At 41.6% G+C, this 18,868-nt stretch overlaps 1 protein-coding gene across 1 annotated transcript in view; it reads right to left on the bottom strand.

The window, feature by feature from the left end:
• Nucleotides 1–18,100, bottom strand: part of TOPBP1 (DNA topoisomerase II binding protein 1) — an 81,283-nt gene extending 63,183 nt beyond the window's left edge. The window contains exons 1-10 of the mRNA XM_062216399.1: nucleotides 17,994–18,100; nucleotides 17,362–17,452; nucleotides 13,363–13,497; nucleotides 11,107–11,250; nucleotides 10,210–10,391; nucleotides 9,246–9,442; nucleotides 7,026–7,205; nucleotides 6,273–6,442; nucleotides 2,694–2,857; nucleotides 2,302–2,549 (exon numbers count right to left, since the gene is read on the bottom strand). Of these exons, the coding sequence (XP_062072383.1) occupies nucleotides 2,302–2,549; nucleotides 2,694–2,857; nucleotides 6,273–6,442; nucleotides 7,026–7,205; nucleotides 9,246–9,442; nucleotides 10,210–10,391; nucleotides 11,107–11,250; nucleotides 13,363–13,497; nucleotides 17,362–17,445 (1,504 nt within the window). The 5' untranslated portion in view covers nucleotides 17,446–17,452; nucleotides 17,994–18,100. The remainder of the gene's footprint in view (nucleotides 1–2,301; nucleotides 2,550–2,693; nucleotides 2,858–6,272; nucleotides 6,443–7,025; nucleotides 7,206–9,245; nucleotides 9,443–10,209; nucleotides 10,392–11,106; nucleotides 11,251–13,362; nucleotides 13,498–17,361; nucleotides 17,453–17,993) is intronic.
• Nucleotides 18,101–18,868: the final 768 nt, after the last annotated feature.

Genomic DNA, 18,868 nt, shown 5'->3' on the forward strand with positions numbered 1-18,868 from the left:
TAGAATGAGCTATGAAAGTTCTGTATTATCCAAAGCAATCTACAGGAAAGTTAAATTTGAGAATCATATTCAAAATTTCCATCTTACTCATCTCTATCAGCAGTTGAAAATGTATTTTTAAACAGCAGTATCAATAAGAAAAATGAAATAGAAAATAGCACACAAGAAATTAGAAATAAATCTAATACAGAATGTTCAGGATGAATATAATCATTACACTGTCCTCAAAGATACTTAAAAAGATAAAACTATTGGCCGGTGCCGTGGCTTAACAGGCTAATCCTCCACCTTGCGGTGCCGGCACACCGGGTTCTAGTCCCGGTCGGGGCACCGGATTCTATCCCGGTTGCCCCTCTTCCAGGCCAGCTCTCTGCTATGGCCCGGGAAGGCAGTGGAGGATGGCCCAAGTCCTTGGGCCCTGCACCCCATGGGAGACCAGGAGAAGCACCTGGCTCCTGGCTTCGGATCAGCGTGATGCGCTGGCCGCAGTGGCCATTGGAGGGTGAACCAACGGCAAAGGAAGACCTTTCTCTCTGTCTCTCTCTCTCACTATCCACTCTGCCTGTCAAAAAAAAAAACAAAAAACAAAAAAACAAAAAAAAAAACTATATGGTATCCTATATTTGTTCACTCCCCTAATGGCCGCTATGGCCAGCACTGCGCCAATCCGAAGCCAGGAGCCAGGTGCTTCCTCCTGGTCTCCCATGCAGGCGCAGGGACCCAAGCACTTGGGCCATCCTCCACTGCCTTCCTGGGCCACAGGAGAGAGCTGGACTGGAAGAGGAGTAACCGGAACTAGTATTCGGCACTCCAACCGGGACTAGAACCCAGGGTGCCGGCGCTGCAGGCAGAGGATTAGCCAAGTGAGCCACGGCGCTGGCCAATATTATGCTCTTAAAACTGGATATATGAGGGGCTGGCACTATGGCACAGCGAGTTAACGCCCAGGCCTGAAGCGCCAGCATCCCATATGGGTGCCAGTTCGAGACCTGGCTGCTCCACTTCCAATCAAGCTCTCTGCTATGGCCTGGGAGAACAGTGGAAGATGGCCCAAGTTCTTGGGCCCCTGCACCCATGTGGAAGACCTGGAAGAAGCTCCTGGCTCCTGGCTTCGGATTGGCGCAGCTCCGGCCATTGCAGCCAATTGGGGAGTGAACCAGCAGACGGAAGACCTCTCTCTCTCGACCCCTCTCTCTCTCTGCCTCTCCTTTTCTCTGTAACTGACTTTCAAATAAATACATAAATCTTAAAAAAAAAAACCACAAAACTGTATATATGAAATACATGAAATGTGCTCCCTGCATATAAATAAAAGTTGGAAAAAAAAAAAGACCACAAGGAGAACCTACTTTCCTTCCCGTCTAGGTAGGCAAAAATTTAAGCCTTACAATACCTTATGATTGAAAGATGTGGAACAAAAGGAACATTCAGTCATTGTTGCTTAAGTGTAAACCAGGCCAAACACTTCAGGAAGTAATTAGCCTTATTTAAGGAAGCTGAAGAAGATAGATCCCTATGAACCAACTATGACATTCTTGGGTTTATACACTAGGAGAATTCTTGTTCATATACACAAGAAGACAGACACAAGAACAGTGACAGCAATACTGTTTGTAATGGCAAAAAAGGGCCATGACAGAAATGTCCAATGGCAAGAAAAAGGATAAAATTTTGTTCTCTTCACATGTCAGTATGATATATTCATAACCAGTTAATCGAATTAGATGAATATCTTTCAAGCTGGGTGCAGAGAGTAGCAGAAAAGTGCTACTATGTTATCATTTATGTAGGCTAAAATACACAAGAAATTTAAAAAGTATGTATCATTTATAGATAAATACAAAATCAGGGATTCATGGGAGGCTTTTGGCATAATAGAAATGTTCTATTTTTTGTAACAAAAATACATTTAGAAAAAGATTTCATAATTCTTGATTGGTAACTTATCTTACCACACAAGACTACATACTGAGGTACCAGTAAAGTGCAACAGTGAATGCATTAAAAACCACAATAACCCTACAACAGGCACATGTCACAATGTTTAAGTGGCAATATAAATTCACACACAAACCAGCCAAGGCCTGTATATGTAAAAGGTCAAAGTGGAACTGATTAATTGAAAAGAGGAAAGAAGGCTAAAGAATTCAGAGCCCAATGGCTGTTCCTACTCAGAGAAATAAAGTCACAAACATAAAACTTCAAGATCAGAAAAGATTAAACTTAAGACCCAGAAAACAGCATAAATCATACATGTACCAAAATCTGTCTTACTGCAGACACTAACCAATCACCTCTCACCTGCTGTGGCATGATTATTCACATACTGAGAGAGCAGATCCTCATCAGCTTGCTTGTGGTTTTCATTAGTGGCCAAGTCTTTCTTAGAGAAGCTGCCATTCTTTTTTAAAAGAGTTATTTTGCTTTCAAGTTGATCTGAAATTGGGATTTCCACTGGCTGGTAGTTAGCATGGATATATGGCTCTTCAGGAAGCATGTAACCTTTATTAAAACACTCTAGTAACCAGTTTGCTCTCACAACATGAGGCCTACAAAAAACAGCACATGATTGCCCATCAGTTTGAGTTCTAAAGCCCGTCATCCCACTGTCATACAGCCACCACAGGTGCAAGGACATGCAATTTTCCAAGAAATCATTACACAGAAACTTTTTAATTAAAAACTGATAACACCTGTGGGCTGATTTATTCCAAAAGTGCTTCAGTTCATCATCATAATCTCCCACGATTACATGAGTTACATCTTCGTTAAGCTGGTTAAAACGAACTCCTCCTCCACTGTTAATAAGCCTTCTCAGTTTATCCAGCTTTCTGCCACTGAAACCGCAGAGATAAATCTGAAAGAACACAAATGTTTACTTCCGTGTGTTTAAGATGCTTCATTTTTCTCAGTAGAAACAAACTCATAAAAACATATATACATATCTATATCCACTGCTCACAAATAAGACAACTAGACACTCTGATATATTAACAAGTGAATGTATTCTGAAACTTCAGGTTTTCTTTACAATCCTATAATCTTTGCAAACAGATTCTCTCTTAAGTATTTTGAAGTTTAAATGAAATAAAAGCCAGAATTCAACATTTTTAGGACATTTGTGCATAGCAATTTAAAAAACGCAGGTAGCTTCCTAAATTGTGAAGGTCTTATCACTTGTAAATCTCACAGTAATTGTAGAGATAAACTGTTTAATTGTCTGAATTCAAAAAACCTGGTTTTCAGTGATCAATGAATGCCACATGACCAAGGGCATTTCCTTACGCTCTCAAAATCAATGTTCTTACCCATAAAGCTTTTTAAAAAAACAAAAAACAAGTCAAAGAGCTGAATATTAACACTTTGAGTATATATGCACAAAATAATTTATTTTACTTTTAACCATTAGAATGTATACATTTAAACCAATTTAATCAAGAAATATTTTCATCTATTTTCTATTTCATTTCTATTTTCATCTCTATATATAATATATGTACTTTAAAGATTTATTTGAAAGGCAGAGTCACACACAGAGAGAGGTTTTTCCACCTGCTGGGTCCCTCCCCAAATGGCTGCAGTGGCCGGAGCTGGGCCGATCCAAAGCCAGAGCCAGGCCTTCCAGGTCTCCCATATGGATGAAGAGGCCCAAGGACTTGGGCCATCTTCTACTGCTTTCCCAGGCCATGGCAGAGCTGGATCAGAAGTAGAGTATCCAGGACTCAAAACCAGTGCCTATATTGGATGCTGGCACTACAGGCAGCAGCTTTACCTGCTATGCCACAGCGCCAGCACATAAAGTATATTTTAAAAATTGGAGAATATGGCTGGCGCCGCGGCTCAATAGGCTAATCCTCCACCTTGCGGCACCGGCACACCGGATTCTAGTCCCGGTCGGGGCACTGATCCTGTCCCAGTTGCCCCTCTTCCAGGCCAGCTCTCTGCTGTGGCCAGGGAGTGCAGTGGAGGATGGCCCAAGTCCTTGGGCCCTGCACCCCATGGGAGACCAGGATAAGCACCTGGCTCCTGCCATTGGATCAGCGCGGTGCGCCGGTCGTAGCGCACCTACTGCGGCGGCCATTGGAGGGTGAACCAACGGCAAAAAGGAAGACCTTTCTTTCTGTCTCTCTCTCTCACTGTCCACTCTGCCTGTCAAAAAATAAAAAATAAAATAAAAAAATAAAATAAAAATTGGAGAATAACATATCTGTTCTTAACTATCTTCATATCCCAAAACAAATCACTTCCACTACTAGAATATGCTTTTCAAAAATTAGGAATCATTTTAAACAAAAGATTAATTTGTTTAATTTGAAAGTTACAGAGAAGAAGAGATCTTCCATCCACCGGGTTCATTCCTCAGAAGGCTGCAATAGCCAGGGCTGAGCCAGGCCGAAGCCAGGAGCCAAAAGTCTCATCCAAGTCTCCCATGTGGGTGGCACAGGCCCACACACTTGGGCCATCTTTTGCTGCTTACTCCCAGCCATTAGCGGGAAGCTGGCTGCAGGGGGACTTGCGCATCAGTGCCCATATAGGATACCAGCATTGCAGGTAGTAGCTTTACCTTCTATGCCACAATGCCAGCCTCTTCACAATTTTTACATGTAAAAATAATTACAAGCCATTATCTAGAATTTGCAGTCTAGGATAAAAGGTTACACGAAATACATTCTAGTCCAACAATAAGTTGGCAAGTTTTGGAAGTACAAAAGGGTAAGGTTAACATCATCCAATTTTCCATAACAAAATAGGGTTACATTTTTGTTAATGCAAACCTTAATTATTGTACAAATACAAATATATTTAGTATCCAGGTCTAAGAGCTCTGAAAAAGCACAACATTCCAAGTTTCCATCAAGAACTTTTTTAAGACAGTTATTACACTAAAAAGTTAAGTAACCCACTGGGTGGGCATTTGGCCTAATAGTAAGACACTTCTTTGATGCCTGCAGTTTCTACTGGAATGCCTGGGTTCAAGTCCTGACTGCTGATTCCAGCTTCTGGCGAACGCAGCCTCTGGGAACCAGCACATGATGGCTCAAGGAGTTGAGTCCTTGCCACTCCCATGGGAGATCTAGACTGGGTTCCTGGCTCTGAACCTGAGCCCCGCCCAACCCTGGCCACTGCAGGCATTTGGGGAGAGAACCAACAGATGGAAGCTCTCTGCTTCTCTCTCTCAAAGAAAAAATAATAAGAACTTGTTATAAAAATTAAATAACCCAAGAGATACTAACCAAAGTAGTAGCTCTAATAGTTAGGAAGACAGATTTGGGGTGGATTACAGCCTCTTAATGTCTGTCTGTGTGACTCCTCCACTTAATGTCTATGTGACTCTGAACAAGAATTTTAATTCTCTAACTCCTGGTGTCATAATATCCATTTTAGAACTGTTCACAGGAATTAAGTAAGATCACATAAATTAACATTATATGAAGTTTTCAAAAAGTTTACAGAAAACAATTAAAAAAAAAGTTTATTTTGGTGCAAACACTGCAATCAATACATTAGTTTTTTCATATAATATAAATTTTTCATCAATTTTTAAAGCCCCTTCAAAGGCATAGATTTCACATTTTGCACCAAATTAACTTACCCTTTAATTCCATTTTCCATGAACTTTCTGAAATAATTAGCACAATGTCTAATACACTGTAAACAATAAATCATAACTGAAAACTCATTAGAAACTAAATACTCTCAGAGTAGAGGGGCTGGTATTGAGGCCTAATGGGTAAAGCCTCTGCTTGCAATTACTGGCATGCCATATGGGCACTGGTTCACGTCCCGGATGCTCCACTTCTGGTTCAGCTCTCTTCTAATGGCCTGGGAAAGGCAGTGGAAGATAGTCCAAGTGCTTGGGCCCCTGCTTCCCACATGGGAGACCCAGAAGAAGCTACGGGCACCTGGCTTTGGTCTTGCCCAACCCTGGCTGTTGGGGCCATCTGGGGATCACAGCAGCTCTAACTCTGACTTCAAATAAATAAACACATCTTTTAGAAAAAAGTAGATAGCAAGATGAATATAATTGCAAGATTCAGAGAAGGGCTGAAAACTGTGATGAACTTTGAAGGCCAACAGGCAGAATGGCACATCCCAGGCTGAATGGCTCTCAACCCAAGGCACAGCCACATTTACTGAGCACAGCTTCTAGGCTTGTGTGAAAGGTTTACATACAAAAGGAACAAGTGCCCCTGAGGAGGTCTTCAGAGTCAGGCTGGGAAGCACTACCAAATGTTACCACTTACTGCATTAATTATACAATAAAGACATACCCGACAACCATCTAATAAGTCTTCTGGTGCGTGAAATGCACTGATGTCCAGACTTTCTAGATTTTCAAGGGTAGGCTCCAACTTGCTATTGAAAATTGAATTATATATTGATTCATTTATGCAACTTGAGTTTATGTTGGAAATATGGCTGACATCTGAAAGAGTGCGATCTACATGTAAAGAAAAAGTTTTTGGAGATAAAATAATTGGAATCACACATTTTCTTATGGATTAACTTTTCCTGCAAAAGGCTATAAATAATTTCCAAAATGAAATTCAGGTTTTTACTGAAATCCTGGTGGCCAAGTATGAAAAGAAAACTGAAAATAGGCTCATGGTGGTAAAGGCAAATATATAAAAGACATTTTCTTAATAGTGGCTTATTCCCATAAAAAACCTGAAGTTGCTATCACAGTCCAAGACACTTACATGTGAAAAAAAACTTTATAATATTTTGGTAATACAGCAACTCCAAAATAGAAATTATTTTAATTTCTATACAAACACCAATGATCTATAACAGCTGCTGTGAATTAATAAAGACAATGCATCAATATGAGCATGCCAGTAAAGTTTTAAAAAAGTAATCTTTAAGTCTCTATCCATTAGTGTTCTTAATTCGATTATCTCTTACAGTACTTCATGGGATGAAAGAATGCAATCATTCATTCTAAAAATAAATGCCAGAAACAATTCTGAACTAATGTTTTATACAATCATATAGAATTAATTTTTAACCTCAATGAGACTTACTATCCATTGTGCTGGTCTGGCCAGTAGGAGTTGAAGTATCAGGTACAGTTTTTGCTTCTGGTTTAGGTTCCATCTTGTACATAGATTCATCCTGACAAAACCCTTTCTCAATACTGTCAAAAAACCATTGTGTGGACACACAGTGTACATTCCATCTCTTAGCACATTCGTATTTTTGACCTATCATGTTCATTAAGACAGAGAAATGCAAACCATTAAAATCTGTATTACATAAAGATCCAAATTATAGGTTACTTAATAAACCTACCTGAAACAACATCAACCACCCTTACTTTTAAAAAGCATACTACATAGTGTAATAAAAAGTAACATTTTAGGTTATTATCTAATCTAATTGTACTTTCTATGTGTTAAATACACAGCTGTATGAGTTTATCTTTTTTTTTTAAACATTTTTATATATTTATTTGCCGGCGCCGCAGCTCACTAGGCTAATCCTCCGCCTTGCGGCACCGGCACACCGGGTTCTAGTCCTGGTCGGGGCACCGGATCCTGTCCCGGTTGCCCCTCTTCCAGGCCAGCTCTCTGCTGTGGCCAGGGAGTGCAGTGGAGGATGGCCCAAGTGCTTGGGCCCTGCACCCCATGGGAGACTAGGAGAAGCACCTGGCTCCTGCCATCGGATCAGTGCGGTGCGCCGGTCACAGCGCGCCAACCGCGGCAGCCATTGGAGGGTGAACCAACTGCAAAGGAAGACCTTTCTCTCTGTCTCTCTCTCTCTCACTGTCCACTCTGCCTGTCAAAAAAAAAAAAAAGGGGGGGGGGGCCCAAGCACTTGGGCCATCTTCTACTGCTTTCCAATTCACAGGGAGCCGCATCAGAAATGGAGCAGCTGGGACTCAAATCGGCACCTATCTGGGATGACAGCACCGCAGGCGGAGTCAACCTACTATGCCACAGCACTGCACCCTGTATGTACTTTTAAGAGTACTGGTAAAAGGCTGGCATTGTGGCACAGTGGGTAAAAGCCACAGCCTGTGACATAGACATCCCATATGGGCTGGTTCACGTCCCAGCTGCCCCACTTCCAATCCAACTCCAATTGCCAGGGAAAAGCAATGGAAGGTGGTCCAATTGCTTGGGCTCCTGCCATCCATGTGAGAGACCTGGATGAAGTTCCTGGATCCTGCCTGGCCCAGTGCTGGCAGTTGTAGCCATCTGGGGTGTAAACCAGCTGATGGAAGACTTCTCTCTCTCTCTGTCTTGCCCTCACTATGTAACTCTAAATTCCAAAAAATAAATAAAACTTAAAAAATGAGTACTGGTAAAAAATATTCTGCTAAAAAGATACAAAGATTATAGAATGCGAAAAGTTTAAAGAATTCATATTTGGAGTAATTTTTTTCTTTTATTGCCCCATGTTCTGCAAGTGTATCTTCAACTTAAACTTCTAGTCAATTGTAGCAACACAGATGGAACTGGAAGACATTATGCTAAGTAAAATAAGCCAGGACAGAAAGACATGTACACGTAGATGCTAAAGACACTGATTTTCTAACAAGAGAGTAGAACAGAGGTCAGTGGAGGCTCTGAAGGGCAGGGAGTGAGGGAGAACAGACAGGCATCACAACGCAGACAGAAGCAAGAGTAGTTCTAGTCTATAGCGGTGGGGTGACTGCAATAATTTTGAAGGCTCCCAACACAAAGAATCAATGTCTAAGATAATTTTGAAGGCTCCCAACACAAAGAATCAATGTCTAAGATGGAAATGTTAGCTACCTTGATTGGATTATATATTGCACATGTACCAAATTCTCACATTGTAGCCCATAAACATGCACAGTAAAAAACAAAAAAACTTCTAGTTCATTCAGTCAAGTTGACTCACTCAATTAAAAGTAAAGTCAGTTTTTTAGTCATTAGAAAGAAGTGTCATTTGGCTTGACCGCTCAGTTTCCTTGTCATTCACCCAAACTTCTTTTAAGTACCTGACAACTGTAGAAGTGGTTCTTCTTTCTTTTGAACAAAATATCATACGAGGTTTAAAACTTTGAGTTTTATTAGTATTTATTCAATGACCTGGATAAACACTAAGATGGTTATATAATCTTTTCTCAAATTGTACCCAAACTATCTTTTCAAGATTTTAGGGGAAAAAAACATTAAACTAGGTTAAGAATATGTCAGAAGCAATAAAGATTTTTAAATGTTACATACTAGAGAAAAGCTTGCCATCTGTCCATTTGTGAAACACAGTTTTACCTTTTGGTTCTTGAACAATGAGGTGTGTACATTCATTCATTTTCAATTGTCCCATGTACTGGCCTCCATGCTTAACAGTCAGTTGTTGAACTGTCTTCCTGTCTAAGCCACACAAGCCAGTCACACAGATTATGCAACCAAGAAAAATAGGACACTTGAATTCTTCCATGTTTACATCAGTATATCTAGCTATTTTACTGGGAAAAACAAATGGTAGAAAGGAATACAAATGATCATATGAAGTATGCCAGATAATTTTAAATTTACAGAGTAATGACAATCAACAGCAATACCACTAATGCTTTTCCTCATTTTTTAGGATCATTTACAAAAAAGAATTGACACTCAGCTCAATACCATGTCTCTAATATATTGTTTCAGAATCAACCTCAAATAAAAACTGTTTCAAGGGAAAAAATATGTATTTCATTAACATTACGCCTTTGTTGGTCAAAGCAGTATATTTTTCAACATTTGTATCAAACACATGGGCCAGGTGCACAAAATGTGCTCAATTAACATTTATTAAATGATCACATCTCAGCTGATAGCTTACATATGTTCATATTCAGTTTTACATATACCCTTCTTAAGGGGTATGCACTGCCAAAATGGTTATTTATTCTCCATCTTAACATCCAGGAATGGTGTTTAAAGATAATGCAACAAAAGAGCTACAGAACTGCCAAACGGATTTTCTCAATTATTTTAGGAGCATTTAGTAGTGAAAACTAACTTTATTATCAAAAGATTTCTTACCTTGTACCTAATGCTAAACCTATACTCCATTCAACCTGTCAATTTACACCTTGATAATAAGAGCTTATAGATTCTGCTCTTCTGTTTTCATTCAATAAGCCCCAATTTTCTCTCTGAATAACTAATCCAAAGGGGATATAACAAAGCTTCCCCTATGAAAACCCAGAGTATGTACCATTTTTCAAATCTAGAAAAGATCTCTTACTTCTCTTGTGACTTCTCCCAAAGTGTTTCTATCCAAGAGGGAAGCAAAATAGGTTTCTTTAGGTTTGCAGCAACTAAATATTTCTTGCTGCCAACTTCTCCTGCAATAAGATGAGTTACTGATATATTAAGGTCTCTGAATACTCGTCCGCCCATCATTTGTGCATATTTATGAACTTCATCCTGCAGCCCCAAAAAGAAAATAGTAAGATAAATATAAATTACTTTCTTGTATTTACTCAACTATTTGAGTTTATTAAACTATGTTGTTTCTATAATAAGGATTATATTCATATACACTATACATATACAGAATGAGTATAGAAGTGCTTCTGGTTTCAGATTTTGAAATATTTGCATATATAAAATGAGACATCTTGGGGATGGGTGTTTCATATACACCTCATACACACAGCCTGAAGGTAATTTTAAACAATAATTTTAGTGCACCTGTGTTTTAACTGTGACTTGTTAAATGAGGTGAAGTGTGGAATTTTCTACTTGTGGTGTCTTGTAACTAAAATAAAATTGGGGATTTTGGGGTATTTCAGATTTCAGATTATGGGTGCTCAATTTTTTATAGTTTAAGAATATAGATATTTTTAAAATACAAATTATGTATCAATATATTTATACAGCTCTAAGAATTTTTTAGGGCAATCCATCTAATGCGGGAAAATGTGATTTATTAACTGTGGAGGGAAAACAGTTTTGAAGTGAAACATAAAAATTCTTAATAATATGAATTCTATATACAATTTATTAAGAAAAAAGGTATACTGTACTGTTGTATGTTGAACTCTTAAAAATATGAAAATTAAGTATCTTAATCAAAGTATCTTCTACACTGAAAAATTAAGTATGGTAATAAACAGATCATGATATTCCTAACACCTACCCTTTTATCTTTTTCCAGGCTTGTACAAGATATAGTTACATCAGACATAACCATATTATAAACTGGATGTTCAGCCCTTGGGACACATCGCTGATGTTGCATACAAAATATGACCACTTGAGGACCAACAATTCTGCAGCCAAGCTACAAAAAAGAAAGCATTTTGGAAAACTAGCAAGGAAAAGACCAGCAGTCTTACAAAATTACACTTTGTACTGTTTACCAATTCTTTACTGAGTTGATGAGTACTGCAGAAAAATGAAACAATTATTCTAAGTAACAATTATTATAATTTCTCAGGCACACTGTACATTACACATGCACACCCAAAAGCAAACGAAACAATTTACACTATCAAATAAGCTCCTAGAACTCCTCAAAACTGTCATCAAAACTTTCATCTCCGAAATCAATGTAATCTTTATGAAGTATCTTACGCTACATCAATCAGGAAATACTCTCATGTACAGAGCACCCCACCAATGAAAACAGTTTGAAAGCAGAAGACCCTAACGTTGGAGCCAGAGTTGTGGTGTAGTGGGGAACACTACTGCCTGTGACACTGGCATCCCATCTGGGCACTGGTTGGTGTACCAGCTGCTCCACTTGTGATCCAGCACCCTGCTAATGTCCTGGAAAAAGCAGTGGAAGATGGCCCAAGTGTTTCGGCCTCTGCCACAAACATGGGAGACCTGGATGAAGCTCCTGGCTTCAGCTTAGCCCAGAGCTGGCTGTTGTGGCTATCTGGGGAGTGAACGAGCAGATGGATGCTCTCTCTCTTGGTTTCTCCCTTTCTCTCTGTAACTTTCCAAATAAATAAATAAATCTTAAAAAAAAAAAAAAAGACCCTACAAAAGTAACCACCCCCCAAAACATCCATCACATCACCAAAAATCAGAGGCAATTTCCACGTCTGAGTTTTAAATACTGCACCTCAATGTTTTTCCAAGAAAGACCTATAGGGACTTCTAAGATATTGCAGGTTGAACTCAAAAATATGACTTCTTACTTTCATTGATAGTTACAAAAGGTGATGCTCAACATCAACATACTTAAGTCAGACTAAAAAGCCTACAGCTGCCAGTTACCACTGCATGACTTATTTAAATATTGATATTATTTTATTTAAATAAAGATAGTGATAAAGATTATCACTATTTTTTTGATCAGCTAGAAGACAATGACTTTTTAGATGCTATAAATTCTGGCAAGCATTTGTATTTCCAGGAGAAGTCAAGATCACCAATAACCTTGGCAAGGAAGATGCAGACTTTACAGATACTGCATCTACCTTTACTTCTATGTTTTCTTCTTCTTACACCAAGAATCACTTCTTTGTAACCTGCATGAAATTAAAGCCTGTTTACTTTTATTTCAATGCTTCTCTCTTTTCCAGATATCAAGAAAAAATGAGGCTGGCGCCACGGCTCACTAGGCTAATCCTCTGCCTGCGGCGCTGGGACTCGGGGTTCTAGTCCCAGTTGGGGCGCCGGATTCTATCCTGGTTGCCCCTCTTCCAGGCCAGCTCTCTGCTGTGGCCCAGGAGTGCAGTGGAGGATGGCCCAAGTGCTTGGGCCCTGCACCCGCATGGGAAACCAGGAGAAGCACCTGGCTTCTGGCTTTGGATCGACGTGTTGCCGTAGCGGCCATTTGGGGGGTGAACCAATGGAAGGAAGACCTTTCTGTCTCTCTCTCTCTCTCACTGTCTAACTCTGCCTGTCCAAAAAAAGAGAAAAAAAAAAAAAAAAAAGAAAAAATGAGTCAGTAGACTCTGGAATCAACAAAAAGAAATAATAAGATGGCTTACTGGTATATCAACAATACTGATCTCCAAAATGTTTCCTTCTAGGATACAATTTCTCAGACCCTATCAAAGACACAGACACTAAAGCTCCATGTACAACAGGAAAGACTTAAGTTACCAAGCACTATGTTGAGGTCTTCCCCTTATTATTTCTCTCTGAAATATCCTGCAATCAAACTGAATGTAAGTACGGTCAACTCCATCACTAAAATACTTCATTACTACAGGTTCACTTACACAAAGTAGAGATAACCTCCTAAAATACAGAAACTACATACAATAAAATCCTACTGTAATATATTATCTTTAAAAAATTTTATTCTGTTCTCCCTAAACCAAAAGAATCCCAATGTATTTATAATTTGCATAATACTTAATGATCAGTAAATTTATATCCCCTGAAGCAAAAGTATACCAAAAAACAGACTAAGAACACCTGTAAGTTAACAAACCTTTTTAAGGTGATCAAAGACAACACCACTGAAAGGGTCACAGATATAAAGTGATCTGTCATTCTCTTTTATCTTCAACGCCTCTTCCTCTGTAATAACCTGAAGATACTCTTCTGATTGAAATTCTTTCATTGACTGAAAGAAAAAAAACAAAGTAAGAACATACCTAAAATTATTTCTTTGTATTTAAGTCTTCTTAACTCTCTTCAACATTCACCCCAAATCCAGCCTTTTCTCTATTGAAAGCTACCATCCTCTCTCACTTAGATCTATACAGAAGCCTCTCAAGGGGTCTCCCTCTTTCCTTGCCCTAAATCTATTCTCTACACAGCAACTATTTTTCTTTTCATTTTCAATTATCTTTATATACAGAAGATCAACTTAGTATATACTAAGTAAAGATTTCAACAGACTGCACCCACACAGACACACAAAGTATAGAGTACTGTTTGAGTTGCAGTTTTACATACTGTTTGAGTAGTAGTTTTACCGTTAATTCACACAGTACAACACATTAAGGACAGAAATCCTACATGGGGAGCAGGTGCACAGTGACTCCCGTTGTTAGTTTAACAATTGACACTCTTATTTATGACATCAGTAATCACCCGAGGCTCTTGTCATGAGCTGCCAAGGTTATGGAAGCCTCTTGAGTTTACCAACTCTGATTTTATTTAGACAAGGCCATACTCAAAGTGGAAGTTCTCTCCTCCTTCTTTGATGGCCCGTTCTTTCCACTAGGATCTCACTCACAGAGATCTTTGATTTACGTCATTTTTGCCACAGTGTCTTGGCTTTCCGTGCCTCAGAAACTCTCATGGGCTTTTTAGCCAGATCCGAATGCCTTAAGAGCTGATTCTGAGGCCAGAGTGCTGTTTAGGGCATCTGCCATTCTATGAGTCTGTACACAGCAACTATTAATTTTTTAAAAATACCATGGTCATGTAAGTACGCTCAGAGTTCTTTAATGGCTTCCTGTTATATTCCAAATAAAATCCACATTTCTCACTACCGCCTATAAGACCATAAAATCTGGCTCCTTGTCCTTTCCTCCTACCTCTTCGTTGCTTGCTTCACTACAGTAACTTCTTTCTTGCTAAGCCTGGAACAAGCTAAGCATGACTTCACTTAGAAGGCTTGCTCTTCTTGTTCCCATAGTAGGGAATACTGTTCTCCCAGGTCTTCACCCCCACTTCAGATTTACTTACACAACACTTCCTCAGATCACGCTTTTTTTTTTTTTTTTTTTTTTAGTTTAGTATATATTAAGTAAAGATTTCAACAGTTTGCCCTCACATAGCAACACAAAGTGAAAAATACTATTGGAGTACTAGTTATAGCATTAAATCACAATGTACAGCATATTAAGGACAGAGATCCTACATGAGATTTTTAAAAAAGTGATTAATTTTCTATGCAATTTCCAATTTAAATCAAGATTTTTTTCATTTTCAATTATCTTTATATACAGAAGATCGATTTAGTATATATATATTAAGTAAAGATTTCATCAGTTTGCACCCACACAGAAACACAAAGTGTAAAAATACTGTTTCAGTACTAGTTATAGCATTACTTCACATTGGACAACACATTAAGGACAGATTCCACATGAGACGTAAGTACACAGTGACTCCTGTTGCTGATTTAACAATTTGACACTCTTGTTTATGGCATCAGTAATCTCCCTAGGCTCTAGTCATGAGTTGCCAAGGCTATGGAAGCCTTTAGAGTTCGCCGACTTCGATCTTATTCCTACAGGGTCATAGTCAAAGTGGAAGTTCTCTCCTCCCTTCAGAGAAGGGTACCTCCTTCTTTGATGGCCCCATTCTTTCCACTGGGATCTCACTCGCAGAGATCTTCTTTCATTTAGGTCTTCTTTTTTTTTTTTTTCCCAGAGTGACTTGGCTTTCCATGCGTAAAATACTCTCATGGACTTTTTAGCCAGATCCGAATGCCTTAAGGGCTGATTCTGAGGCCAGATAGATCATGCTTTCTAAAATATCCTTCCTCTATCCACTTACACCATGTCAAGAAGAAAAGCAACATCGATCTCACACGCTCACACACACACATATAATGCATATATAAGTGGACTTAAAAAAGTTTGTGGAAAAATGCAATTAAAACATAACCACAGAGGCAGACATGTGGTGCAGTGGTTAAGTACCACCTGGGACAGCCACATTCCGGATCAGTGTCTGGTTCAAGTCTCAGCTACTCTGTTTCCCATTCACCTTCCTGCAATGTGTACTCAGAGGCGCCAAATGATGGCTCAAATACTTGTGTTGCTGCCACCCATGCTGGAGACCTAGTTTGGCTTCTGGGCTCCTGGTTTTTAACTGGTCCAGCTCAGGCAGTTGCAGGTATTTGGGGAGTGAACCAGCAGATGGAAGAGCTCTCTCTGCCTTTCAGATAGAATGAAAATAAATTTTTTAAAAAATGCAAGGGCCCAGGCATATTCTGTTTAAAAATGGTAATAAAAAATAAAATATAAAAGTGTACTTTGTTGCAAAAACATTTTTATATGCTTAGTTTTTTCATAATGTGAGTTTCCCATGAATGTTTTAAAGACCCTCACATATATACTTTCTCTACCCATAACAATGAAAGCTTCATCTTGTTTAGCACCATTTCCTGACACCTAGTAATCACTCAAATATTTTCTGAACAAATTCTGAAGTCCTCATGTTAGAATGACCCTTCCAAACGATAAATGAGATCATGTTAGTCTTCCAATTAAAACTCCCAGTTTGTTATTTCTGCCTGAAACTTTCTTCCTCAGATACTCACATGGCCAACCCTCCTACCTCCTTCAAGTTTACTCAACTACCTTCTTTCCATAAAGATTGCCCTTATGAGACCCTATTCAAAATAATAATCTTCCCTTTTCTTTCTCCACCAACAAACATCTTCTGGAATCTCTTAACCAGTTTTGCTCCCCCCCCCCCCCCCCCAGCACTTAACACTTTTAAACATATACTAGGGGGCCGGCACTGTGGCATAGTGGGTAAAGCCGCCACCTATAGCACCAGCATCCGATTTGAGTGCATCCTGGCTGCTCCACTTCCAATCCAGCTCTGCTACAGACTGGGAAAGCAGTAGAAGATGGCCCAAGTCCTTGGGTCCCTGCACCAGCATGGGAGACCTGGAAGAAGCTCCCAGCTCCTGGCTCCGGAATGGCCCATCTCTAGCTGTTGTGGACATTTGGGGAGTGAACCAAAGAATGGAAGACTTCTTCCTCTACCTCTCCTCTTTCTGTGTAAAACAGACTTTCAAAAAAACATCTTTTTTAAAAAAAAAAAAAATATATATATATATACACTACATAATATTTATTTCCTCATGCTAGAATGCAGGCTCTAAGATAGAAGAAATAATTGTTTGCTCTGATTACGGATTTATCTAAAATCCAAGCACTGGATCAAGGACACTGAACAAATACTTGCTAAATGAATGAAACTTAAGGAAAAAGCTGCTACAATTACTTCTCAAACTTTAACGTGCAGTGGGGATCTTGTTAAGAATGCAAATTCTACTGGCTAAGTCTGAGTTGAAGCCCCAAATTCTGCACTTCTAGCAAACTCCCAGGCCAGGCTTATGCTGCCGGTTCTGTGACAAGGTTCCATATCACTCCTACCATCCCATATCATACAGCACCTAACGAAACAATTTTTACCTACTAACCCCAAAATATTGAAGTGTGGCCAGTACATTGTGGCTCGAATGTTTTCAACATACAAACGACCACTGTTTAGCAGACAAAACAACTTAATTTCTAAGAACTACAAGTGAGTCATATTTAAGAAAAATGTTGTAACAGATTTCAAGCCTCCCAAAATACACGATACACAATTTAAAAACATGTGACAAGGAGACAGCGACACTAAGGGAGGGCATACAAATTACACTAAAAATAAAATTATCTATTTCTAAGACATAAATCCCACCAAATCAAAATGAATTCACAGCAAACAAGACGTTTTCAACTATTCTTACCTCAAGAGCTTTAGAAAAACATTCAGAATTGTCTGAAGACTTTAAAAACTTCACAAAAAACGGTTCTTTGTCATTTCTGGACATTTTTGAACTGTCAAAGGAACAACGAGCAAGAACAAAGTCACATTACGTATGAGGCTAAACGCTTGTAGTTTTCTGCGCTGACAAGAACGCGTGAGGTCGCATTCTGGCCTCGTCCGGACGTTTGTGTGAAACCCCGGAACAGGACGGAATCAGAGACGACACCTCCAGGCCTCACAGATCGCCAGCGCATCAACGCCTCTGAGCGGACAGGCTCTCGGTACCGGGCTCCGAGCACCGTCCGCTTCAGGCCCTCAGCCGCGCTCGGTTTACAAGGACAAACAGAGCCGAGCTGCGGCTGCGGGCCCTCGGCAAACGGACTTGAAACAAATCACGAAGTCCGCCAGCAAGGCCGCGCCAGATCCCAGGCGCCAGGGCAGGCCTGGCTCTCGAACCCCGAGGACGCGGCCTCTCCGGCGTCAAGGGCCCGGCCGCCGGCCCGAGGGCCGGTTACCAGCGCGGGCAGTGTGGGCGCCGAGGGCCGCGGCAGCTTTCGCGACCCCCGTTCGGGATCGCCAGGGACCAGGGCGCTCAGTCCGCCCCTCACTCACCCAGATGGAGCCTGGGAGTCTTGGGGCAGAGAGTGGGGGGGCGCGCGGCCCGCGGGGCTGTGGCAGGGGTCGGGCGCCAGCCCGGCGAACGCCGCCCACCGCCCCCCACGGCGGCGCCGCCAGTCCGCAGCCAACGCAGGAGAACCCGGAAGTCGCCGCGACTGGGAACCGACTTTCGCGCCAAGCGCGCGAACGCACGCCCGCTTCCGGAGGAAGTGACGTCGTCGCGGCCGCGGCTGGGGGCGGGGCGTCGGGAGCGTGGCGGGCGGTCCCCGGGAGGAGGCGTGCGCTGGCGCGCTGGTGCGGGGCCTCGGGGCGGGCGGTGGGGGTCTGGGGCCGCCCACCCGGAGCGCCAGGTGGCGGGGAGCCTGCGCGTCGAGCGGTACAGCCGGAGAAGACTTCGTCGGCAGAAGTTGAGGGGCGAGGCCGCGCGTTGTCACGAAGCAGACACTGGCACCTGCGCTGCACAGGTCAGGGCAGAAGCTAGGAGGGGCCGAGTGGCGAGTCCGGGCCCCACGGCAGGTCAGTGGCGGAGTGAGGCCGCGGCGGACGCGCGGGGCTCTGGGCCGGCTCCCGCGTCTGCCGGTTCGCACGGCGTCTTGAGGTAGCGCTGGTCCCCGGCCGGCGGTGCTGTGGCCGGGACCCCCGGCCGGCGGGGCAGTGGCCGAGACCCCCGGCCGGCGGGGCTGTGGCCGGGACCCCCGACCGTCTGGGCTGTGGCCGGGACCCCCGGCCGTCTGGGCTGTGGCCGGGACCCCCGGCCGTCTGGGCTGTGGCCGGGACCCCCGGCCGTCTGGGCTGTGGCCGGGACCCCCGGCCGGCGGGGCAGTGGCCGAGAGACCCCCGGTGGCCGGGACCCCCGACCGGTGGGGCAG

This window comes from Lepus europaeus, chromosome 2, assembly GCF_033115175.1.
Source record: "Lepus europaeus isolate LE1 chromosome 2, mLepTim1.pri, whole genome shotgun sequence".
NCBI lineage: Eukaryota > Metazoa > Chordata > Mammalia > Lagomorpha > Leporidae > Lepus > Lepus europaeus.